General features: G+C 46.9%; 1 protein-coding gene across 21 annotated transcripts in view; it reads left to right on the plus strand.

The window, feature by feature from the left end:
- Positions 1-26,698, plus strand: part of LOC144947689 (adhesion G protein-coupled receptor L2-like) — a 343,364-nt gene that overhangs the window by 232,520 nt on the left and 84,146 nt on the right. For all 21 annotated transcript variants that reach the window (XM_078876983.1, XM_078876984.1, XM_078876969.1 and 18 more), the window contains 3 exons: positions 13,967-14,079; positions 21,080-21,281; positions 25,722-25,825. In XM_078876983.1, the coding sequence (XP_078733109.1) occupies positions 13,967-14,079; positions 21,080-21,281; positions 25,722-25,825 (419 nt within the window). The remainder of the gene's footprint in view (positions 1-13,966; positions 14,080-21,079; positions 21,282-25,721; positions 25,826-26,698) is intronic.

Below are 26,698 nucleotides of genomic sequence, written 5' to 3' on the forward strand. Positions count from 1 at the left end.
AGGGAGAGGGGTGACAGGGAAACATTAGCAGCTGATGGGATATAATAATGATCATGATCATCATGATTGCAATCAGTGGTGGACTGCTGATTCTTCTGCCAGATATTCATGGACCCCAGCAAACTCTTTAAAGGGCTGATGGGTGGAAGAAGTAGAAGATTTTGGGTGTGATTAAACAGATGCCCTTGAGCCAGTCATATCATTATAATAACTCGATGAGTGCTTCATGCTGATCATCTCCGTGCTTGAAATTCCACATTCCTGTGCTCTGAGATCAAGTGTCTCCATAAGACAGCCGCAGTCGGCTTTTGGCCGAACGGCGCTCGTTTTAGCAACCGCGGAGAGAGGCGATGGGTTGAGTTGACTCCTGGCGACTGATGTGGCGCTCTCGCACATATCCCAAATGCGTCGTACCCGTCGGAGGCTCACGCCACCGTTTTGTCGGGCTCAGGAGGGGTGGTTCGTGTCACGCCGGACGGTCAGAAACGGCAAGACACGAGCGTTTCGGCAAAGCAAAATTTTGGGGGCCAAACGTAAACACAGTCGCACGTGGAGTCGAACATTTTCGGACGATGTTCTGGACAGTTTTACGCGTCTTTTTTTGTCAGTATTCATTATTATCAGGACATCATAAATTGGGAGATTTTTTTGTTGTTTAAGGAACATATATATAATTTAATAACGGAGCTTTTTCAACAAAAGGACTTTGTGCGGATAATCATGATGGCTGCGAGCACTTACAAGTGCCATTTAATTGCACAATGACCACTGAGCACTTGGAGAGAGCAGCGCTCTGTGCCGTGTTATAATTGTGACAATTAAATCCGTTATTCGATTTGATGCAAAAAACATCGCAAACGGTTTGCTGCAGCCGTGCGGGGGCGGTCGCGCGTAACGGCACGCGCGGCGCCACGGCATAAAATGGCCGTGTGGTCGTTTTAACGTTGTGAAATGAATAAATGAAGCAATCATTTGGGAATTTATTTTAGACAGAGGTAAAGGTGCAGCCCTGCGACTTCTTGTTCGTGCCACCCGTTGGCGGAAGGGCCTCGGCTTCAAGAGGCAGAGGGCCCCGACATGACCCTTCCACGCTGGCCGGACGTGGGGGAGTAGGGCCGCCCACGCATCTCAGCCTCGCTACTCGTGGCCTGGCGGTCGACATAGATAAATAATTAATCGTGGGATTTAATTAAACGGGAGCAATTAACGCGATGTCACAATGTTCACTTCTGAGCGTGTGGTGTGCTCCATTGCTACATCTGCGAATTAAAACCACAGTATTCAGATAAAGCGCTTACAAGGCAAAGAATACGTTAGAATTCTATAGTGCCGAAATACAAGGACGACACAATGTGAGCTTGTGCCACGTCTTAGTGGGGGTGGAGTGGCGGGAGAGTGGCGTGAGTTTGATTGCTGGCCTTCGCCAACAGCAGCAGCGAGTGATATCTGAACTGAACCGGGGTACCCTTTCACCAACTCACACTGACCAACGTGGTGAAGTACGGTCAGACGACCCCTCGTCGCGGGCTTCTGGTTGTGCTCAGGGGCTTCCACAGAGCAGCGCAGCGTCCCGTGGCAGGCAACGGTCTGCAGAAGCAGATACCCGAGAACTTCAGTGCACTGCTTATGAAATCGCTTCTTCAAGGACCTCTTATCCACGCTATGAGGCGGCACCTTTTCCCCTCTCACCCTCCCACGGAGTGATGTTCATCGCGTGCGTGGCAGCCTAAATGATATTGTTAATTCTCAGAATTTGAATTTAAATTGCAATACCGAATTTCAGATGTGTTTTTTCTAAGGCAGGAACCTTTATGCAAGAGGTGATTGGTCTGAGACCATTAACTCACCCCACTTAAGAGCTCGGTGTAATCATTGGCTGCTGCTGCTGCTCAATGCGCTCACCTCTGAGCCTCCCGTCTACCTAGACTTTTCGACTTTATGCAGCAGGCACCTAAATACGAGCGGGTAATGTAGAGTGAATAACGGCAGCGAATAAACGGACCAATGGTCATGGAGAGGAGATGCGTCTTGACTTTGGAAGGTGACCCGAGTTTAGAGACGCGGTGGTGTGGACGGTCCGGGGGACGAGGATTTCAAAGCAGTGGGAGCAGTAGAAGGGGGGCAGCGGGGGGGGGGGGGGGGGCGGATGCGACCACCGGCCCGGTCGACGGCGGAGATCTTAGAGAAGAACCCCGGCTGCTGGATCAAAGAATGCGAGACGACGAGTTGAAAGAATGAGTTCAGAGAGGAAAGAAATGGCTGAAGCATTTGAATTAATGAAAACCACTCGAGGGTAATGTTGCAGTAAAATCTGCAGGTGGAACGGGAAGCCGGAGGGAGTGGGGGAGGTTCTGTAGAAGGAGTTGACGTGGGCCTCCCTTGTCACGGCTTCGACTCAGAAGCCCAATCGTGGCGGCATTTTGGATCATTTGGAGCTCGGAGGCTGTGGGAGCTTTGAAGGCTGAAACGGGGGAGAGGAGTAGTCACGATTGGAGGTTAGGAAAGCTTGAGTGAGGAGTTCACTCAAGCCCCGAGGAACACATTTTCATCGTATGATTGATTTGACGTTTGTGAAAGGTACATATTTTATACTTGACCGTGTGAGCTTATTCACGTGTGAGAAAGGTAAAAACCGTTAATTGGACCTTAAGTCTCTGGTACCACCTCTGAAACAGACTTAATTTACCTTTGCGTAGCACATTTGCATTTACTAATTAAGCCTACTAAATGCCAATTAAAGGTTATCTTGGAAAACAACAATGCATGACCTGGAACTCTGATCCCACAGATAAAGCACATAACCCATTATTTATATTTTCATCCAATATTCATGTTCATTATGACCGGCAAATGCTAATTAAATGGGCGGGCGGGCGTGCGTGTGTGTGTTGTTTTACTGGGGAGCGGTGGTGTAGTGGTTAGCGCTACGTTGCGCTACGAGCCTGGCGACCCGAGTTCGATTCCCGCTCACGGCCAACACCAGTGGCGATTATCTGAACCGGTCCTGGGCCTCCCCTAGGTCGACTCAGCCTCAAATGAGTACCTGGTGCGGTGTGTAAACGTCGCCGCTAGGGAGACAAAGGCGGCCGGGCGTTGTGCTGGTCACCCACCTTCTCGTGTGCTGTACCGGACTCCATAGATGCTCACTAACAGCACTTGCCCCAACAGTCTGCTAAGGCTACACGGGGGATCTTTTTTTTTGTTTAACTGTATATACGTGGCGAGCGGTGGCATAGTCGTCAGCGCACTGCACTACGAACACGGCAAACCCCAGTTTGATTCTCGCTCACAGGCAATAACAGTGACGATTTTACCTGAAGCAGGGCCTCCCCTGTGTTGAAGCAGCGTCAACATGAGTATCCTGTGCAGCGGGTCAACATCAGCACTGGGGAGGCAGAGGTTTTCTCGGCGTGGTGACAGCTTTCATAGGTGCTGCTCGCTCACAGCACCCTGCCCCAACGGTCTGTTCAAGGCTATACGGGGGATCTTTGTCTTTGTACTGTATTTGTGAATGTGAATCTCATTTTAAATCTGTATTTAGCGTGTTCAATTCTGCAGATTAAAAATATATGTTGACGGCAATTACACAGTTTTTATCGAGAATGCAATCATTAGGCATGTGAAGAATATATTTCGCCAGCTATGTATTGTAAATAAAAAAAACTATTTCATGACATCTAATAATTATAAACTGTCGTAAGCATCTCATAAGAGATAATGTAAATAATGGCCGGGCGTTGTACGTATCTTATTTGACTACGCAATCTTGACTTGTTGTGACAACATGAATGCATTTTAGCGAATCTTAATGAGGTGAAAATGACCATTGTGGTTGATTTAGGTGATTGCTAATATAACCATATGGAAATTAGCACTGAGCAGCGCTAATCAAAAACACGTAAAAATGTCAAAAGATCTATTTGACCGTTTAGTGTTCAAATTATTTTCATGTAAAGCCATTTTGGTTAATTTTAAATCCAATGTGCATTTAAATATAGACTTTAACATATCCAATTATTATTTTTTGGAGCCACGTTTTAGATATATAATTCTGTGAACTTAAATATTTATATATAGAAAGATTTCATGTAATGAAATCACCATTTTCTTAACGTTAAGAAAATATGATTGTTGCTCTTTGTGGAAGTGATTATTTATGATGCGTGTGGTAATAGTCTACGTGATGAAGTAATATGTTGAGATATTGCCTTCATTCTTGAAACGGCATAACAAATGGAAACAATACCATCAGTTCACATTAACAAGATGAATAAATAGTAAAATGTTGACTTGAACGATGCATCTTTACCTGAAAATATTTTATATTTCAAATACTGATTGAGGTCGTCATGGCTGATTGGCAATCATGCAGGGCTCTCAATTCAAGGGAATCTCATTCGATTTATCTACTAGGCAGTTGAAACATTGACAAGCCTCTTCATCTCTGCTCCACCAACACATTCGGTGATGATTTCTTACGTCCAATTAGGAGCAACAAATAGACATTTGTTTCTGAGTGAATTAGCTCGCCAATTGCTTTGTCTGAGAGTTGGCGAATTGCAGATATACCCACTCGCCCACTTAACAACAACAACTGCCGTTCACCACTAAGTGGCGGTGACGTCACCACGCGGCATGTTCCAGCTATGTGCAGCTCGAGGCCACGTGAAGTGTCGAAGGCTCTCCAGCAGGAGATCTTAAGACAGACTCAGTTACCATGAGTTGACTGACTGAGATGACTGGCAGATGCACCACCTTTGCTAACTTTCTATATTTTATTCACCTGGCATACCGCTCATTGTTGTGAATATTGCTCCTCTGCATCTCGCTGTTGTTGAAGGGCGACTGCTTCCAACTGCCGAGTAGCATCCTTCACGAGCCTCCTTTGTAGAAGCTGATCTTGACACCGCTGGTACCAGTCATCGGCAAATCCAATCAGCTCCATTGCCTTCTGTGCCACATCACTTCATCTCTAGCCCGTGCCATGCCAGTTTAGCCCGCTCTATCCAGCCAAACAGAAGCTGTTTGGGCATGTGATGGCTGGACATGTGGGCTGCATGACCCAGCCAACGCAGCCTCACCCGCCAAAGGAGCTCACTGATGGGACTGTGTCCACGTCTGTGAGCTCCTCACACAATCCATTTTGGTTAAATCCAATATGGATTGTAGGCAAGCCAGTCTGAGTGTTTCAAACCGGCACAGATGTTACTTTAGAGGCCTCCACGTTTAGCAAGCAGAGAGGAGGGAGGGCATAACTGTGGCCAAGTAGACTCAGAGCGTTGTATGGAGCAATATGCCAAGTAGGTTCAACAGAGCATTCCGCAGCTCATTCACTCACCCACCCAATCACGCACTGACCCATTCACTCACCCATTCACTCGCCCACTCACCAACTCATGTACCCACTCACCCGTTGAGTCACTCACGCACCCACTCGCTCACCCAATCGCCCACCCACCACTTTAAAATTATATTTGGGACAGTGCGAAGTTCTCTGGTCCACGGTTTGTTGTTCGAAGTCACGCACAGGTGCACTGCTGCGAGTCGATGATGTGAATGCACAGGTGGTTAGGTAGCCTTTGGTTTCCCCCTTCTCTCCCAATCATGTGACCAGCACGATAGCGTAGGTTATGTGGCCACCAGACTGCGACGAGGCTTGCATTTTTCCCAGGAAATGTTCTCCACAAACGTAGTTCCTGAGAGTCCCTCCAGAAGGTCATTCAGTTTTTCTCCTCCACAAAGGCCAGACGGCTTCGAATAGGTGGCAAGTCCCCACACTTGACCCCACCTCACGCAATCCGCAGATCGACTGTGCTACGTCACCATTTGTTTAAACTGCTGCGTGGGCAGAGGGGTTTGGGGGAGGATTTAAGAACCGTATTCCCTGGTTCCAACTGCCGCGACACGGGATGGTATCGAACCGGTAACCTCTGGCTTGCAGGGCCAGTCGTGTGCTGACCGTTAACACCGCGGCAGCATCCGCCCTTAGAATAAGGTAAATTTAAAACAATAGTGGGGGTTTGTGTGATTATTTGCACAATCCTAAGCTCACAGGGCTACGAGTTTGCAAGGTGACAGCAGCCATGAATCCATCTGTGCAGACCTTGCACTATTTTTACTTTCTTCATTAAAACTTTCACATCGTCCTGCACCATTCGCCAGGATACCTACCGCACAGTTTTCCAAATACCACTGCGCCAATGTGTACAATTTATCTTGGTACCGATTGGCCCACTAAACACATATTTATAAAACACGCATTCGAATGAACGAACGCTATTGGCATGCGATTACACCCCCGCACATGCGTTGTGAGCTTGGTATGCGGCCGCTGAGCAATAATTTCATTTTATATTGCGTCATTCACGCAAATTGCATCCCACAATGCTGTACACAAATTATATACGAGGGCCAAATCCTATTCATAACTACCAAGAAAATGGAAACTTTCAGAAAGTATTACAAAATGCTTGTGTGTGTGCCCGCGTGCGCATTCAATCGAGATCCCCTCAAAACAACGGCCGCAACAATGGAGGCTTCCTCAACAGCCTTCATTTTTTCTGGCTTGCTGCTCAAAAGTTGTTGGTCCACCCCAGTGTTTACTCGCCAAGAGCTGATGAACGTCGTCGGCCGCGGGCTCTGAGACCAAAAAAACCCACAACGATTTCGCAAACGATTCCTCCTGAAAGTGTGCATTGCGAGAGGGCACCGTTGCATCGGCTGCCGGGATAAATGGTGAGCGCAGTCGCTCCCTGGAGGGGCGGGACTTGGCTGGCACAGCTGACGGACGTCGATGGAAGCCCTCCTCGCTCTGATTCGTAGGCATTTATTTTGAAGCGAGAGCGCAGAGAGCCGAAGAAAGGCGAAACGTGGCGAGAGAGAGAGGGACCTTATTCCTCGTCAAGTTTTTCTAATGCCCTTCCGAAAAAAAAATGAACAAAAACGTTTTCATATAGAGTAGTTTCTCTTAAAATGTGTGGGTTTTTGTGTGACTTTGTCACAAAAAGCTATAATAGCGTATTCATACCCAGCATACGAAATCACCCAGAATGCACTAGGTCCCATCAGAGATTGGAAGCTAAGTAGGATTTTCAGCTTGGGTGGGTGACCAACAATGTATAAAAAGAGGTGTGCAGAAACACCGCTGGTGTTTTATCTTCTCCCGGCTCATCCCCCCCTTGACGAACACCCACTGACCTCCACTAGAATGAATTCTAGAGTGTTTCTCCAGCGGGTAAGGCGGGGTTACCCACACTTTATCCCACCATATGCGATCTCCTGATTGCCTGGCTGTTTGTGTACCCAGTTGATACTCCTGGGTGGGCAGAGGCAGGTTGGCTTCGTGACACTGCCACGCCGGTGACCTCTGGATTGCGAGTCCAGCCTACTAACCATTGACACCATGGCGGCAATCCGTTTCAGCAGGACGCTCAATTCGTGTGCGGGTGGTCACAGACGACTGGGCTCCAGCAGCACCTTTGCCTCCGAGTAGACCTCATAATCGTAGTTTACGTGCCTGCAACCAGTTCGTAAATAGGCCGTGAATGCGAACAGCGTAAATACTTGTGCAGCGCAGTGTTTAGTTGGTGCTGGGGGGTTCTTCATGGGTGACCGAATGAAGCATTGTCCCGGAACCCCGGCGTGCCAGGGGGATGGGGGTGCATCTGCTGCCTGGGCTCGAGTCTGTGCCCGGGGGCGGCGGGCGGCTCTCTCTGTCCCGCAGCCCCTTCCGCCGTTGGCGCTTCCGCGATGCCCTCTCGGTGAGAGAGGAGCGAGGGGCCCCGCCGCACTCGACGAGCTGCGTGATGCCTTGTTCATGGCCGTGTTCACGGCTTTGTTCACGGCCTTGTTCATGCCTTGTTCACGTATTGTTCACGGCCTTGTTCACGTATTGTTCACGGCCTTGTTCACGGCCTTGTTCACGGCCTTGTTCACGGCCTTGTTCACGTATTGTTCACGGCCTTGTTCACGGCCTTGTTCACGGCCTTGTTCACGGCCTTGTTCATGCCTTGTTCACGGCCTTGTTCATGGCCTTGTTCATGACCTTGTTCACGGCCTTGTTCACGGCCTTGTTCACGGCCTTGTTCATGGCCTTGTTCATGCCTTGTTCACGGCCTTGTTCACGGCCTTGTTCATGCCTTGTTCATGCCTTGTTCATGGCCTTGTTCATGGCCTTGTTCATGCCTTGTTCACGGCCTTGTTCACGGCCTTGTTCACGGCCTTGTTCACGGCCTTGTTCACGGCCTTGTTCACGGTCTTGTTCACGGCCTTGTTCACGGCCTTGTTCACGGCCTTGTTCACGGCCTTGTTCACGGCCTTGTTCACGGTCTTGTTCACGGCCTTGTTCACGGCCTTGTTCACGGCCTTGTTCACGGCCTTGTTCACGGCCTTGTTCACGGCCTTGTTCACGGCCTTGTTCACGGCCTTGTCCACGGCCTTGTCCACGGCCTTGTCCATGGCCTTGTTCACGGCCTTGTTCACGGCCTTGTCCACGGCCTTGTTCACGGCACGCGCCTGCTTCGGTTCGCACGTTGGTCGTTCGCAACGGGGGGGTGGGAAGGGGGGGAAGTGGGGGTGGGAAGCGGGGGTGGGAGGGGGGGTTGGAAGGTGGGGTGGGAAGGGGGGGGTGTGAAGGGGGGGGTGGGAAGGGGGGGTGAGAAGGGGGGGAAGGGGGGGTGGGAGGGGGGGGTGTTCCACAAGGATGGCCTCGGATGGGGAGGGGGGCCCTCGTTTGGGCTGGCCGTGTTTTGACGACTGCTTGGCATACATTCCCCGAATAGATAGCGCGAGTCATGGCGTGCCAAGTTGGTGTAATTGTCTTTGGGGTAAGTGTAGAGATGGACAGAGAGAAAAAAAACAATGGAAGGCCGCCAACTATTTTGCGGTGCCGAGAGTCACGGTCATTGGTTCACGTAAATTCACTTAGTCCAAGCGAGAGCTGAGCCAGCGTGCATCCAAAGCGCACTGTGATACTTTTACACATGTCATAATAATAACAACGTGGAATAATAGCGAACACGTAGATTATTTTGCAGGATGATGCTGCCAAGTATTCGCAGTCGGGGGCGATGGGAGGGGCGATGATGGTGCTACGTGCGATCCCTATTGAGTTATTGTCAGGTAAAGGTTTGGGAATTGGGATGTTTGGATATGGGAGGAAACCGGAGAACCCAGAGGGAACGAGTGCAGAACACGGAGAGGGCAAACAAACTCCGCATTGTCGGGCATCGAACCGAGGCAATTGTTGCTGCGAGGCCCATATATCACCACTGTGCTTAACCTACCTTTTACTGAAGGCATCAATGAGTGTGCATGGTGTGTTTCACTCGAGAGACTCGGAGAGCTTAGCCCAGAGCAGAGGTGTGGACTCGAGTCATGTGACTTTGACTCGAGTCAGACTCGAGTCATGAATTTGATGACTTGCGACTCGTCTTGGACTTGCATAACAATGACTTTGTCCCACCTATGAGATGTGGACTCGAGTCATGTGACTTGGACTCGAGTCAGACTCGAGTCATGAATTTGATGACTTGCGACTCGACTTGGACTTGCATAACAATGACTTTGTCCCACCTATGGCCCAGAGTGTCCTGAACTCCAGTCCTCGCGAGACAACGCCACTCTCACCCACTCCCCATTCAGATACTAGTTCGCTCGTTTCACGAGCACGCGCCTTATCTGGAATTAACCTCCCGGGCAAAAGGTGTGATGTCTGCATGTACATGCATGCCAACTCCTCTCATCGGTGAATTGTTCTTATCCACAGACAACAGCACTTTAAAAAAACAAAATTGAACGATTTTTATTTTAGCAAGTAAGGCCTACTGAGCAATATAGCTCCTTTTCTGAAGCGACCTGGCCACAAATGATCGTTCAATGAAGTGGCTCATCATTATGTGGAAATGTATAGCAGCCAAATACTCTAAACGCGTGTTTCTAAATGTGGAGGGAAAAACCGGAGGACCCGGACAAAAATCCACACGACCACAGGGGGAGAGAGACATGCAAACTGCACATATACAGCAGGCGTCAGGGTCTGGATCGAATCCACGACCTCCTGCATACCAGGCGAAGCAGTTAACATCTCCTAGCCACCGTGGCATACGAGAGGAGTCGGACTGTAGGACAGAATGTAAATGTCAATCGCTCCATTGTACTAAAGGACTCAATGGCCACCACTGCAATGTAGAACTCTGCAACTAATACATTGGCATTGGAAGCTGTTTTAGCCAAAATCATGATCGTATGTATGCTGCATGTATTTGGTTATTATTATGCCTTTTGCATATGGTGTCAATTTGCCTGTGGCCCAATTCCAAGTTCATTTCAACGCAGTGTTTTTTATTGCACCTGCAGAAATCCATCAATAAGTCACGGAAATGCTAACCCTAATTTCGCTCTTGAAAGTAACAGTTTTTTTTTTACCCAAAATCCGAAACGCATGAACATTTCCAAAGGGAATCCTTGGGCTTATATAGATTTCTACCAATCTCGCTCGTAAAAAACATGTAACTTTTTCAAAAATGGAAAGCTGATCAATGTACGAGACAGTCTAAGTAGGATTAAGTTACAATCACGGCAATTGTGGTTTTAACATGTATTACCAAGAACACTGTATTTGATTTATATGTTAAGCTCTGCTTCCCGCTGTGTTTCAAACCACCATGCTGGAATGCCCTGGGGGGGTGTAGAGGGGAGCTTGCAAATGAGGTGAGGGAGGGCTGTGTTTCCTACAGCAAGGACTGTGCGATTTTGCATATTCTTTTAAACCCCACACCAAATGACAATCTCTCACTCAGGAGGAGGTTTTTCCAGGTAGGTTGCGAGACTCACAGATGCACAGGCACTCGCACGCGCACAAAGACACACACACCATGCACTCTCACACTCACAAAGATAACGGTCCCCCGTAGAGCCTGAACAGACTCTAGAAGCAAGCGCTGTTAACGAGCGGCACCTACGAAGGCCGACACGGTACACGAAAGCATGGGTGGCCAGCACCATACCCAGCCGCCTTTGTCTCCCCAGTGGCGATGTTTACACATTGCACCAAACACTCATTTGAGGCTGAGTCGACCTAGGGTAGGTCCAGGACCGCGTCAGATAATCTGTCACTGGTGTCGAGCGTGAGCGAGCACGCTAACCGTTGCGCCACCGCTCACCACACTCTCGCACTTGCACACACAGATGTGAAATGCAAAGGCAAAGGCGCAGCCCTTGCCTGCTCACGCCACTGCTGGCGGAAGGGCCTCAATTGGAGGAAGCTCTGGAGAGTCGCTCTGCACCCCCAAGGGTGGCCATTCTGGCACACCCTTCCACGGTTGACCACACGCCTCGGAAGACTCGCCACATGCGATCTGCCGATCCACCGACTGTGCGGTGTTACCCATTCTCACCGCCGGGCGGACAGGGACGGGAGCATTCTACGTAACGTGCCCCGTCGCTTCAAGTGCCGCGCCAGAATATCGAATAACAAATGAACCACGGTACCTCGCTGATCTCATCAGGGAGCATAAACCACCACGCGAACTCCGGTCATCCTCGCAGCGGCTTTTGGTTATTCATCGAACAAAGACGGTCAACGCATCATGCGCTTTAAGATGTGCTCCTGCGGCCATCTGGAATGCTCTTCCTTTTGATATTTGGAAGTTACTGGAGCTATGCACTTCTAAATCTAGATTAAAAACTCGTGTCTTTAGAACAACTTTTTCTGTTTAGTTGTCCCTCCCCCGCACCTCTGATTAGCACGATTGGCTACGTACAGCGCGAAGGAAGTTGAACACACCCACATGCAGATGAGTATTTTAGTCGTAATGCTGCATATTCCTGTCAACGGTGCCTCCGTGACAAGTCCCGGCGCCATGCGCCGCTGGCTGGTGGGACGTGGTGAGACACCGCTGTATGCAAGTCATGGGGTCTCGGCGTCCAATTGGAAGTCCTCCATAGAAAAAAGTAAAACCTGTCACTTTGGCACGGAGCGATGTTGCTTTGATCATAACGCTAATGAGTGCCAAACACTCGTTGATGGAATTGACCAGACATCTCAAGCGGTAGGACCTTCATGAAAGTGTCTTGGGACTTGTTGAGGCTTTCCTAAATAAATAAATAAAGGCTCCTTCTATACTTACATCAATTAAATTAAGTAGCACATACTTTTTTACGAGTTTCTTCTTCCTTTATGATGTCAATATTTTGAAGAATTATGCTTACTTGAAGTTCACAGTTTCCATGCAATCCCTGTTACTCCTTAATGTTAAAGTTACAGTTGTTGAACTGTGCGTGTCTCCGGGCTGTGTCACGTGGTCTCCATCGTGGAATTTCGCTCCATGTGCCGGGAGCTTCTTCAGGAAGTCGTCACATCTCAGACATCTCAGCACATGCAACAAACTGTCGGACGCTGTGAAGGTCAACACGCGGTACATCGGGGAGCTGTAAAGCAGCACAACCGTGAAAACCTAAAGTTGTATATACGATTCAACTGCTATCAGGTGTTGAATTACTGAATCAGAATATTTGTTTATGCTGGAGGAATCCGATGAGCTATGAAGCTCTTTTCACAGATGTCCAGTCGAGGTGGATCACAACGTTTCAATCGCAAAACAGTACTAAGGCACAATAGTTGTGCAAAGTATAGAAAAGGTAAACAATTCACACAAAGCATAAAAAATAAAACTAGACTATTTTTATATTACCAGGTAAATGATAGCCCAACAAAGGTGGTTAATCACGTGGGAATGTATAGCAGCCAAATATCAGGCGATTCAAGTGATATCAGCAGGTTCTAATCGAATAAACTGCCGATGTTATCCGTGGCTTGGGATCAAAATCTGGCTGGTTTCATCCTGCAGTGTGTGATCCGCTCTGCCGCTAATCAATCCACCCTTTGCCATACTTCACCACACCAGTATGAGGACTCACAACCGGCGTCTCCCGACTGGGTTGGCTTGGGCAGAACGGAGGCGCGAGAGCACAGTCGTTCATTTCTAGTGGTTCGTGACATTCGTAATAATCATAAATATAATAATACATTTGCCTCCTCCTTGTACCAAGTGAAGATTCATTGATCCGAATGTAATTTCTGTAATATAAAATAACTAGAGCTCGTGAAGCAGCTCATCAAACAAGTAATCTGCTCTTGTCGCTAGGAAAATGCTAAAATGTGTGGGAATATTTAACAATGACGCATGGGTTGTTAAAGATAAAGTTCCGTGGTTCAAATGGAAATGTGTTCCAGTAATATCATAAAGAGGCTCTAAGCATTTATTTCACATTGTTGAAAAATGCTTTCTTTGATACGTTTGTGTAATAGCCAATGAATGTGATTCTGCAGCAAGGGCTGACAAAGGAACGCGCGGAATTGAATCCGTTCCTTGCACACGCGATTCTTGGAACGGTGCGCTTTAAATGCCGGATAGCTGCATAGAAAAGTGCCCTCCTAAGTCCTCAGGATGGTGTCACTATGTACATTTTGACAAGTGCATTACGTGCTCTGTGTTGCTAAATAATGCTGTGACAATGCTCGCCATTTATCGCCGTCCAACGGTACCAACGTGGTTAGTTTCTCGCGTGTACAGTCTGAGTTGACTCCACGTTTGGTTCCACGTGGTTGCTTGTGTCTTTACGTGACGCAACAACAACACATGTGAATTGATATCCGAAATCATGACAATTAAAAACGTGGAGGTGATGACTCACTTTTGTCTTCCTCGTCATTTTAACAAGCAACTTAGATCATATTTTTTGTATGCTTCTAGAGCAATGTGTACACAACAAACAAATTGCACAATTCACGAATATCTGGCACCGCGATGCCCGGTTTTGCACGCGAGAGAGAGCGGCACTCATGGCGCCCGTGCCTGCGCCGCCCAGGCCGTGCACGTTTCGCTGCTCGTAGCAGCCCGCGCTGTTCCCTGCGTGGCAACGTGTCGGGACGGCGTGCTGACGGCCGCTGCCTTCCTCTCCGCAGTGCAAGGCGTCACCACGCTGGGCCACGGCAGCACCACGGTCCCCGTCGTGACCGCCGGGCGGCCTCGGGGGACGCCGACCACCCCGTCGCTGACTGACCATCTGCCCCCAGAGGTATGTGTACTACACGCGCATGTTGAACTTCTGTCGCGCCAGACGTAGCCAACTGTGCTAAACGGAGGTGCGGGGGAAGGACAGCAAACGAAACACGAAAATGGTTCCGAAGAAATTAGTTTTCAATCTCGATTTAAAAGAGCATTATTCCAGTGGCTTCCAAATATTGGAAGGACGAGCGTTTCAGACGGCCGCAGAAGCGCATCTGAAAGCGCGCGATGCACTTGACCGTCTTTTTTCGACGGTATAAAATTTGCGAGCTGAACCGCATTGTGCATCGGCCACGTGGAATAATTTTCTGAACCCTCGTTCTGACCGTAACTTTAAACCTTCCCTAATTTCAGGCATTACGGCACCGCGAGAGTCTTGAGTGAGTGAGCGGGTAAACAATTGCGTGGGTGGATTAATGGAAGAGAGAGTGAGTGAGTAAGTGAGCAAGGGCTTGCGAATGGGTGGGTGAATTGATGATTGGGTGGGCGAGTTCAATGAATGTGTTGGTGAGTGAGTGGGTGGGTGGCTGATGAGTGAGTGAGCACATGAAGGAACACGGGTGAGTGGCTAAATGTGTGAGTGAGTGAGTGGGTGAGTGCGTGATAAATTTAGTGAACGATTAAACAAGTGGGCGAGTGGGGAATATAGCGAGCGAGCAAGGGTTAGTGGATAAACTAATGAGTGCGTGAGTAAGGGTTAGTGAATGCATGGGTGAATTGGCAAGCAGGTGAATTTAATGAATGTGTGAGCGAGCGAGTGTGTGAGAACGCAGGGGTGAGCGAGTGAATGGGTAACCGTGATTGGGTGCGTGGATGCATGAGTGAGTGACCATGTGACGAAGCAATGGTGAGCGGGTAAGGGAATGAGTGAGAGAGTGAGTGAGTGGGTGGGCGGGTGAGTGAGTGGTTGAGGGGATGACTGAGTGGATGGGTGGGCGGGTGAGCGGATGAGAGAGTGAGTGACCATGTGAGAAGCGACGCTGAGCTGGTAAGTGAATGAGTGAGTGAGAGGGCGGGTGGGTGAGTGAGTGGATGAGGGGATGACTGAGTGGATGGGGGGGTGAGTGGATGGGTGGGCGGGTGAGCGGATGACAGTCTTTCCCCAGAGATATGCATTGCGAGTTGCACACAGGAATAATAACACGTGTTCTAGCAGTAACTTCGCACTTACCTTGACATCCGGTCTCACAACAATATTAAAGTCACAGTGGGCAGCACTCACCTCTGTTGGTGGCACTGAGCCAATGTCAGAAATTCCACATTTGCATCATATGAGACTCTATATAGCCACTGGTGATCTCACAAAAAAACGGTATTCATTTGATTAACTTTGATGGGATAATAGATGGATGCTGACACCTGACCGGGATTTCTAGTCATGCCCTTTTCCACTTTAGCAGGAAAATCACTCTCACCTCGGCAGCGCCTGGTGCCAGTGTCACAATAGAGGTCCATTTAAATGTTCTCTTTTTTTCCCTTTCTCTCTCATTAACGCAAGTTGATAGAGCAAATAAGGAGTAGGTGTATAGTCTACGTTCACGACTGGTCTAATTATGCAATGTGTGTACTGTATTGTAATCATTTACAGTGCTGGGAATACTTGTCTCGTTGAGCCCTTTGTAACAAAATTCAAAGTCTAGTGGTGGCCACGTAGCCCCGAAGAGCCCCGTGGGGGTCTCTCCTCTTCTCTGCCCGGTGCCTAATTATGACCCATGCCAACATTCTAACTTTAACCCCGTTTAATAATTTGTCATGGCCATTTCTGCAGAGCAATTGAAATGTATAATTTTCCACTGATTAATGTGGATAGTTCACCACATGGGTGAAGATTACGTAAATCTTTTAATTGCAACCTTGGCGCCACATGCCCCCCCTGTTATATGGTGCCAAAGTCTATGCCCACTCACTGCTGGTCTATGATAAGCGAGTCTCAACCTTCTTAAACTATTTAAAATAAACTATTTTTATTTTACCAGCTAAGACCCACAGAGCTAGATAGCTATTTTTCAGAAGCGACCTGGCCACAAATGACAGCTCAACAAAGTAGCTTATCATGTGGACATTTGTAGCAGCTGAATGCTCTAAACGCATGTTTCTAAATGTGGAGGGAAAAACCAGAGAACCCAGAGAAACATCAACGCGACCACGGGGAGAGACACGCAAACTCCAAATATATAGGCGTCAGGGTCGGGATTGAACCCACGACCTCCTGTATACCTAGCGAGGTAGTTAACATATCGCCGCCCCGTGCCCCCCTCTATCAAGACCACTGGTCTACGTGACCGCCCCACCCTCCCGCAGACTTCGTGCCCCTCCCCCCCCACCGCCCACAGGCTACTAAGGCCGAAAGGCTTGGAAGGGGTGCCCACGTCCACCCCACCGGATGTGAAATGCCGCGTTAGGTGAATGGCCTTCTTTGTTTACAACCAGGTCAGAGCCCGGTGAGATCGAAAATTCCTTTTGCAAGGGAGATCTGCGCCTCGACTGTAGCGTAGCCTTCAAGATGGCCTGTACATTGTTGGGAGAAAGAAAAAAAACTCAACACATTTGTCAATAACGCCGAGCCTTAAAAGCAAATATTAATTTTTATAGATAAAATAGACAACGTTTTGGCAAATGGCACTTCTTCGCATGCTATTATACAAACATGTTTTTCTGTTACGTATTTTTATTTTGTGGGCAATTTCCCATCTTCATAGTGTGCAAAAAAGCAGCCAGTGCCCAAAGCATATCCTATTCTAAGTATTTTTATTTAAAGGCTGCAGTGTTATTGATGAATGTGCAGTTTTTTTTTTACTGTTAATTGTGCTGTGCACAAATGCCAACGCAGCAGCACCAACGCATTTGTAAATGGAGTTGTATTAAATCCAAATGACACTTTATTTAACGAGAATGCTCGACATTGGCAGAGTTGGTGAAAGTCAACGCTCCGACTTGTTTGAGCGTTGTCGAATGTTCTGAAAGCATTGGCAGACTTTTGTGAAGGTTAATGTGTATTATCTTTGTCGCTATTGGTATTTTTTCTAATTTTTTTGTTGATGGATGGTGTTTCATATGAACTGATTGTTAAATTAAGTTAATGTGTTTTAATATTTAGTTTTATTGATGTTAAACTCTGCCTGTAATATTGTTATGAGCTCACATATGGCAACCCCTTGGCTCCACTCACAACCAACTGCCCGACCTGCGCACCGTAAATACCCTGCCAGGACATTGCACATTTAAATCTCTTCTCCAGGACTCCACCTTGCCCTATGCCCTCCCAATACCCCCTTTCCCTCACCTCCCATTAGCCTCACCACCTCGCACGACCTTTGCTGTAGCCTCAAGCCCCCCAACACATTTTCGCCAGCCGACCCCCCCCCGCCTACCGATTGTCGGAGTATCCCTCAGTTCTAACCGTGAGAGTAATCTGTGCCCTCTCTGTCGCTCCTCATCGCCCTAACCCACAGACGTCACTTAAACCGCGCTTCCGATGGTTACGTACGGTGCGAAAGAAATTCAACGTATATCAACACAAACCAGGATGGGCATCCATAAATTTCCATCGAGTTTATTTTTGTATTTTTTTTATCACGGTTGCTGAGTACAGGCCCAACGGCCAAAAACACCAAGCGGCCAGCAACACGTTGTGGTAGATAAGAGTATATACACTTCATGGGCGAGATCGTAATAACGTGGGAATAGAGTCGATGGGAGGGAATTCCAAAGGCGGAGCAGCTACTTAATTCTCTTGTGGCTGTTGACAAAAAAACTAATGTATTTCAAATGTAAAACAACGATTGTACAGTGCATGCTTTTTTAGGATGTGCTCAAATTCTGCCTCACATTTTTTCCAATTAGAAACCGGCGGCCATTTTTTTCATAGCTGTAATGTTGCCCTTGACAACACCATCAAAACCCCCATAACCCCATTCCAATCACAGCCGTCTAACCCAGGTGACCTCTTTCCAACTAATCACAGAACCACTTATCTCTATGTGGATTCCTTTCGGCCAATAGGGAGACCGCTTGTGATTATATAGACGGTACACGATGTAAAACGGCCATGAACTTTTGCATTTCAGTGTAATGTTAACACAACTTGGTCTCGTTCTTGTAAAAAAATGTGATTTCACATTTGAAAAAGACATCTGCTTACAAAAATACAATTGATAACACAGCTGTTTGGGGGGTACAAATAAAAATCTGAACTTCAAAAACATACGAATTTGGAAAAATATGCGCGCTACTGAAAAGAAAAGCTATTTGGCATTGAGATAATATTTATTCGCATTATAGAGCGGCAACATTTCATTAAATTCAGGAAACATATCAACATGAAGAAGGTTTGTATGTGTATATGTCTTTGTTATGTATATGTGGGCAGTAGTCGTGCAGGAATCAGCATGCTGAGCTATGAACCCAGCGACATGAGTTCAATTCCCACTCAAAGCCAACACCAGTAACGATTAAAAGAAGTGATCTTAGGCCTCCCCTAGGTCGTCTCAGCTTCAAATGAGTACCTGGTGCGGTGTGTAAACATCGCGACTAGGGATACACAGGCGGTCGAGCATGGTGCTGGCCACCCACCCACTCGTGTGCCATGCCGGCCTTCATAGGTACATGCTCACAGCAATTGTCCCAACAGTCTGTTAAGGCTATACAAAGTATCTCCGTCTCTCTCTGTATATATGTGCGTGTGTGTTTATGCATTACACAGGCACTCCTTTATCACATTTATCTAAATTTTGTGTCACCATTTTATTTGAAATGCCTTGCCTGTCAACTGCATCTAGGGCAAATAATCTCCTCATATTGAAAATAAACTTTTCTGTAAGTTTTGTCATTGCAGCAAATCGTTGTAAAAGTACATGACCAGTGTCAGCAACGTAGGGTTTATATTTTTTACATTATTTATACGGTGGCATAAAGCAATAAAGCAATAGCTTAACTATGCGGTGATTTTGCATCGCGCACATTTGTGCGTTACAGAAACAGCCAGCAACAGTTGTGAACTCCTGACCTGAATTTGTAAGTTTATTATTAGCATAATCAGCACAAACTAATTCTTTTCCACAAAATAAAACAGTTTTTTTTAATGACTGACCGTGAAACTTTACTAAACCATAATGCGCTTTCTCAGAGGATTATGGGTCATGAAATTTTAAATACTGGGCTAAACAGGCCCCATGATACATAATTGCAGATGTTTCTTTCCTATGGCACCAGGCCACCCAGAAACATTTGTTTAACTAGGCCACACATTGCAGATGGTATTCGGAGAAAGTCAAAATCGCACCTCAGCTTGCCTTGCTTCAACAAATTCTGCTGGGAAACACTGATTCAGGATCCACAATAGCTGGTGGCCGTTGATCCATCGTAGTTCCTGTGTTCAACCTGTGGCTTATGACATCATGACTTGTGGGAATTCATAGTCACAGACAAATCATCTAAATGCACGTTTCTAAATGTGGAGGGCAAAACTGGAGGACCTAGTGAAAAATACACGCAACCACAGGGAGAGAGAGAATACGTAAACTACAAATGTATATCTTCTTGGTTCTTTCGGTGAAGTCACGTAGAAGGGAAATAATAAAATGATAAAAATTACATGTATAGGCATCGTCAGGGTCGGGATCGAACCCACGCCCTCTTGCATAGCAGGCAAGGGAAATAACATCTCACCGCCAGTAATGAAACAGGCCCTTCCCTGTTGTTATTTTTTTATTACAGCACGTACAAATATGTTTAGGAGATAATCATTGAATGAGAATTTATGGTGTGGTTATGCCAAAGTAGTTGCTCACGATAGTTGCGGGGTTGGTTTTTAACTGGAATAACTACCTCAGTTGTGTCTCAGAGGGCACTTTCACCAGCAGTTTTGTTTTTTTCTTTTCGGTCATTGATTTGAACATTTAATTAATAACTTGGTACTTTATATTAAAAAAAAATCCCAACGTTTCCTTTTTATTTAACTTACTTTTCTTTATTTGTGCAGATTTTTCTTTTATGCAGTTGCACACGTTCTCTGCATTTTATTCATTTCTAGATTTGCACCTCAGGTCTCCTGCAACAGAGAATCTCAACTCAATGTGCACTCCCGTGTACAGTGTGTGTGGATTGTACACGTGCAGCCCTCTCTGTGAATACACTGCTGGATGAGAGCTATTTGACCATACTTCACCACGCTGGTCAACGCGGGTAGATGAAGGCTAGGAAGCATAGCCATAGGGCTTCAAAGTACAGTACAGGACATATATATAGCACCGCAGCATATACCACCTGTTATGCATGGTAGTGTCCCATCCCAGCGCTATGCAGGCTCTAGCCTGCTATGCTTCCGAGATCTGACGAGATCGGATGCTCTCCTGGTGATTATGTTGTCTCTTTTGTGCTCTCTCCTGGTTATAAATGAATGTAGTTTGTGTCTGTGCGTGTGTGCTTACTGGGGTGAGGGGTGCGGCAGTGGTTAGCGCTGCGCTACGAACCCGACGACCCGAGTTCGTCTCCCGCTCACGACCAATACCCGTGACGATTATCTGAACTGTTCCCGGGTCTGCCCTAGGTCGACTCAGCCTCAAATAAGTACATGGTGCGGTGTGTATAAACATCACCACTCAGGAGACAAAGGTGGCCAGGTGTGGTTCTGGCCATCTGCCCTCTCGTATGCCGTGCCAGCCTTCATGGGTGCTACTCGCTGACAATACTTGCCTCCAACGGCGTGAAGGCTATACGGAAGATCTTTGTCTCTGTGTGTGTGTGTGCTGTCCATGCGTAACACACTGCTGAGAGTTCAAGAGGGATAGCACGCATACATAATTGATATCGGCTGCACATATTTCAGATGGGTCCCCTCAGCACTATTTCATCTCTATTCGACTTTGGTAGATTTGACACCATTATCCAAATCACACATTTTCCCGCGTGTACAACTCTAACCGTTGAGCCACACCACTTTCGCGCGCGGTCTGTTCGATTCAAGGGGAATGGTGCACCCTATTTATTTCTCGCTTGCTCGCGGCTTGCAGGGAGCGCGCCCGCGGGAGCGAGACAGCAAGCTGGGCCCGGCCGACCCCCAGAGCACGGCCAAGCCTCCCAGCCTCCCCAAGCAGACGCAGAAGCCCAACCTGCTGCCGGTGTTCTGCGAGGGCGAGCAGAGCCGAGGCATCGCCTGGCCCCGCACCGCCGAGGGCAAGACCGCCGAGCGGCCCTGTCCCACGGGCACCACCGGTATTTCATCGATCGGAGTTTCGTTTCGTTTTTGTTTATGATCCCTTTTATCCGGTTTCCCAAGCTGTTTTACAGAAAGGTTAGATCCGTGGGTGCGTGAGCGCAACGGCAGTCACGAAATCAGAGAGACAAAAAAGAAAACGTCAAGGAATATTGCCGAGAAGGAGCGAAGGATCCGAAAGGAGTCCGTCCGCCGCAGAGATGGAGCAATGAAATCGGCTCGTGTACAGGTGCTAGGTGGATAGGTGACCAATCACGAGACCGTGACAGATTTTAAACTATTTTATGAACGACTATTTTATTTACCAGGTTAGGCCCACTGAGCTTACATAGCTCGTTCTGAGATGTGACCTGGCCACAAATGATAGCTCAACCAAGTGGCTTATCACATGGAACTTTATAGCAGCCAAATACTCTGAATGCACGTTCTAAATGTAGAGAGAGAAACCACGCAACCATGGTGAGAGAGACACGCAAACTCCAAATATACAGCAGGTGTCACAGTCGGGATCGAACCCACGACCTCTTGTATACCAGGTGAGGTAGTTAACATCTCGCCACCGTGGCATCATGAAGTACCAGCGCCAGCCCCATGCTTCCAGGGACAGCGCCAGTAACTGTGCAGAATTTTAAGTTATTTGTCTGGCTGCTGTTTCTTTACTAGAGACGTAATTCTGCCACCAAGTACACTTTATATTTTCTGCAGTCGTACAATCTACCACTCCGTCCAGCATCTGCGCATGAGCTGGTCTCATCGCCCGATCTTCCTCGGTGTCTTCTTCTTGGGCGTGTTTTCCTCCTTTGACTGCCATTCCCTTATCAGTCTCAACCGTTGGTCATCATCCTCTACAGTGATAGCTCCTATCCCAAACCACTTACTCTTCCTCAAAGTAAACATCATGCCTCCAATCTGTTCTCCAATTCATGTGTTCCTCTTGTGTCTCTCAGCGTAATTCACTCCAAGTCGGCATTTCTCCCTTGTTGTTTTGGTACAGTTATGTACATTTATAATATTCAGTGTCAGAATGATTATAATGCTCTTAATTTACCCAGAGCAGCCTCATTTATTCTTAAGGCTTTTTCCCAATAGGGCTCTGCTTTCACATATTTTGGCCAACTCTATTAATGAGCGTTAGCAATATGAGCGGAAACCAGAGCACCTGGAGAAAAACAATCCATGCTACGATGGGGTAACACACCAAGGTCCGAACAGATAGTTTAAAACATGTATTGCTGTTTTGTCATCTCCTGGTCACATTGCAGCTCAAGTCATTTTTCAAAGTACAAACCAGGCACAGCACTGTTTAACATCTGAGATCTGATGAGATCCACCACATCTATGCCTCTATATAAGGAATGAAACAGGTGGACTTCTCCACAAATCTTAAGCTAGTTGTAATTACTGGTGAAACATCGTACTCAGATTGTAAATGTTGTGGCTTGGCTCTCCAACACACCGGTGTGCTGTACTAGTGACGAATTGGTACGTTCTGTTTACGTGACAACCCTTACTAGTTGGCTGTGTCGGTTGGTGGTGGGTTTTAACGACACATTTATATACTTATGCGATCTCACCCATAAAAACCTCTATTAAAGAAGAGTAATAATAATGCCAAACATAGTTCCAACACTCAACACGCCTCTATACATACATGTATAGAAAGACTTTGCATTGTGAATTTAGACTCAGGGTGATTTCCTGATCACACTCAAGAGTTGTGATGCTCATTGCCACGGTTGGAGAGGGTGTTACTCCACACAAGAACCGCCGCCGTTGAAGGAAATGGAATCAAAATTGGACGCGGTTGTTTGTTGGCAAGTTGGCTCCCTGGCAAGAGTGGTGATAAAATACCCCTTGGCACTGAAAAGTATTCTCTAACCTTGTTATATTGTTGTTCGTGTGGATTGGGAAAGCCTTACCGAAAGCTACTTTGCTTGTAACACTGCATAATAATAATAATAATGATGCACTCTTTGACGTAAGCTGATCATTTATATGAAATTGCACTTGGAGATAATGAAGCATATATTTGCCTCCATTATTGAAGGGACATTAGTAAAAGCTGTCTCTAATGGATGCTTGGCATAGAAGTTTTCTATTTGAGTAGACACCACATGCATTACAGCATCCATTTACAATCTGGGACATGTTTTGCATTCTACCGTTATCATCATCAGCAGCAGCAGCCACCATCAATCTACTGCTGAATGAATGCCTCCCCAAGCTGCCTCCATCTCTAATGAGTTTGTAATAATCCATATAGCACCCTTCACACGTGCTCGTTTCATCGCTTCGTCTCCCCGGTGAACGGTGTCTCAGACGCGTTCCATTCCTTGGCTGCCACTCGGTCATTATCCTTGAACTTTGTGCCATCACCGCGACTGGCGATTGTCCTGCCCAAGCAAAAACAAAGCGTAACACCCAACACATTCTAACAGTATATCCCCATAAAGAAAACACGGACTGATATGATGCTCATTCGCCATGTAGCTGAAACAATTCCTTCTTGTGTGTTTTAATGACGGTTTATTCTTGCACATTTATTTGTTCTCTTGGCTTAAATTAGAACTTGCTGGTATAAATTGTACCATTCTTTTGAACTGTAATATGTTTGGTAGTCAGTGTCCACTCGAGCAAAGCTGTTCACGTGACATTTCAATATTACCCATTTGTCAATATCCTTCATCGTGGCGGAAAACGCTGCGTACAGTGCGAAAGAAGGTCAACACACACGCACACACGCACACAGAGCGCCGATTTGTGTAAACTGCCATCTCCCACTTTAAGTGAGGCCATCTGGCTTTTAGATGTCTGCCCAGTGTGGGGAAAGTGTATGCCAAAGTACCCTCTCGAGCTCACTCCAGTGGAGGTCCTTCCCTCAGCAGTGGCATTGCGTAAGACATTGCAGGGCTGCACTTTTTCCGATTAAAAGCCCTTTCTTAAGCTTCCGTGAAGTTTTCGCTTGTTATTCTTTTCTGTTATCTCAATCGCTAGTGCATTAGCATTTCAATTTTTGCGTGCACTTTACTTTAAATAATGCAAATTGAGTCCCTGCAAATAGGTATCTCGTCTCTGTATTAAGTAACATTTACCTCACTCGTGTGAGTAAATTACACCACGGATAGAAACCGCTTCTTCTCTTATGCAGCTGTGTGTCAATTTGCAGTCCTGATGATAGTCTGTGTGAGGTACTGATTACCATTTTTTTTAAACTGATCAGCATCCAACCAATTATCTTAATAATTGTCTTGCCCTGCAATAAAAATTGTAATCTGAGCTCGAAGTAAAACTGGGAAGAGTGTGAAGAGTTCAATCCTGCAACAGGCCCCAGCCTGCTGTCTCTTTTCCCATGATTACTGAAGTTCACCGAAACTGCGCTGGGCTCGTAATCTAGCCAGGAAAACCGGTTTGGGCAGAAATGTTTGTGATCGATTTGCTCGGGTCCCTGCTTCAGCAGCACGACCAGAATTAGAATCATGCCCCATTACAGCCGGGATGAGCCCAGGAACGGTCGTAATGTCTCAGGGTCACTTTGCCAAATCTACACACGCGTGTGTCCCCCACGTCACTGACGTCGCTAAAACAGGATATAATTCGACTTTTGTTTTACTATATTTGGCTTCATCACTGAGAATAAAAAATATTGGTTCATTGTCACGTGGCAAATCGTTCTCAGCAGCATGTGGGAAAGTACGTCCGCTAACTGTGTCACGGTGACAGGGCCACTGGAGGGACTCTGTGCAGAAGTCCGGTAAATAATCTCCTCTGACACGTGGGGTGCACTGCTCTGCCAGGTCTCCAAATCGATTCTCACTCTCATGACACGGTGCCGATAGCGCGGTTATAACACATTCAGGGGTGGGTGAAAATAAGCACAAAAGAGAAATTGCTGAATGTAACTCACACTCACATGCAACTTTATTTCAGTAAAGAATTTTTGATCTCTTAACCATAACCTTCTAATTGCAGAGAGTAAGGAAACCGGATGAAGTGGAATTAGGCTTAGCCCATAGAGCCTCGTTTGTATATCAGGCGTGGGATCTGTGGCCTACTGGTCGTGGCCCATTCCTGAGCTGTTCCTGGGCTAGCTGAACCCAATTGGGAGTTGTCTTAAGATTGAGGGAAAGTGTGTTATTATCCATCTGAATGGAGATGAGTCAGCACAAGCGCAAAGCATGTGGGGGTTTAAATAAAACAAAACTCTGGTCGCCACACTGTGACTAAGACAACTTTATTGCACAGGTAGCACAATTAGTCAAAGGGAAATTCCAGAGGAGATACTTGAAGGGATTCACAGAAAGAAAAAGTGCAAGATCAGCAATGCACTACAACAAAGGCTTCGTTATCCCGGGTTACCGTGTTTCTGCTGCTGTGATAAGTTCTGGGGCACTTTTGCAAAGCCTTCGCCGGTGTCTCGATCTGTGTGCCGATTTATGCAGGCACAGCACTCTACCACTGCCAATCTATTAAGGGGCACTGGCTGGCTAAAGGACCCGACTTCAGCAACTGCACCTCTCCATGGGTCTACCAGATTGCACAAAAGGTAAATCTGCAGTTGAGCGGCGCAATCTTTCACACGGTAAGAATAATGGCCTGCATGTTGGCGCCATTCGAGGTTGTGCTTGGCTCTGCAACACAGAGCAACTTCGACCAAACCCCGGGTTGAATTGCGATGTTGCACAGGCAGCGCCGGGCCTGGATTGCATGCTTGCCACATCGGAGTTACAAAAGACCAGGGCACATGTTGTGGGAGATGAATATCTCACAATAAAGGAAGAGAGGAGAGCTACATGATAAATCAACATGGCTGAATAATTGTGTAGATATGTTTAATACTGCAACTGGATTAATCTAAAATTCAAGGATGTTTTTTTTTTAAATCACAAGACCACACAGGCACCTATTCTTTTCGAGAGCTCTTACCACACTTCCTGGGCCTGGCCGGCCAGGCGAGAGGGGAGGGTAGGAGTCGGGCCTCGACTCTATCGTGTATAGGCACCGGCCATTGCTGAGTCGTGTGCAAATGTGTTGCCAATCTGAAGCAACTACGTTGATTGGTTTTTAACATGGAATTTTGCACAACATTTTTGAAGGATGCAATAAAGTCGCATGTATAATGGTTGCACTTAATGTTGGCTTAAGACTCGATACCGTACAGGCTATGAGGCATGAGCCAATTAAAGTTACAAGCCAAGGTCACGGTGCTTAATGTGAGTTATTTAAATCGTGTGACCGAAACGTTCGATACATGAGCGGCTATGTAAAGCTGGTGTTGTAGATATGAAATTGTTTCCGTTATATAAATTAGATTTATGTTTCAATGTAAAGAGTTGAGGATAAATGTATAAGGGCCGTTACGAGAATAACCATTTACAATAATAATCGTGAAGGTTTATTGATAACGCCAAAAAACACA

Source organism: Lampetra fluviatilis, chromosome 46 (genome assembly GCF_964198595.1).
Source record: "Lampetra fluviatilis chromosome 46, kcLamFluv1.1, whole genome shotgun sequence".
In the NCBI taxonomy this organism is placed as follows: domain Eukaryota; kingdom Metazoa; phylum Chordata; class Hyperoartia; order Petromyzontiformes; family Petromyzontidae; genus Lampetra; species Lampetra fluviatilis.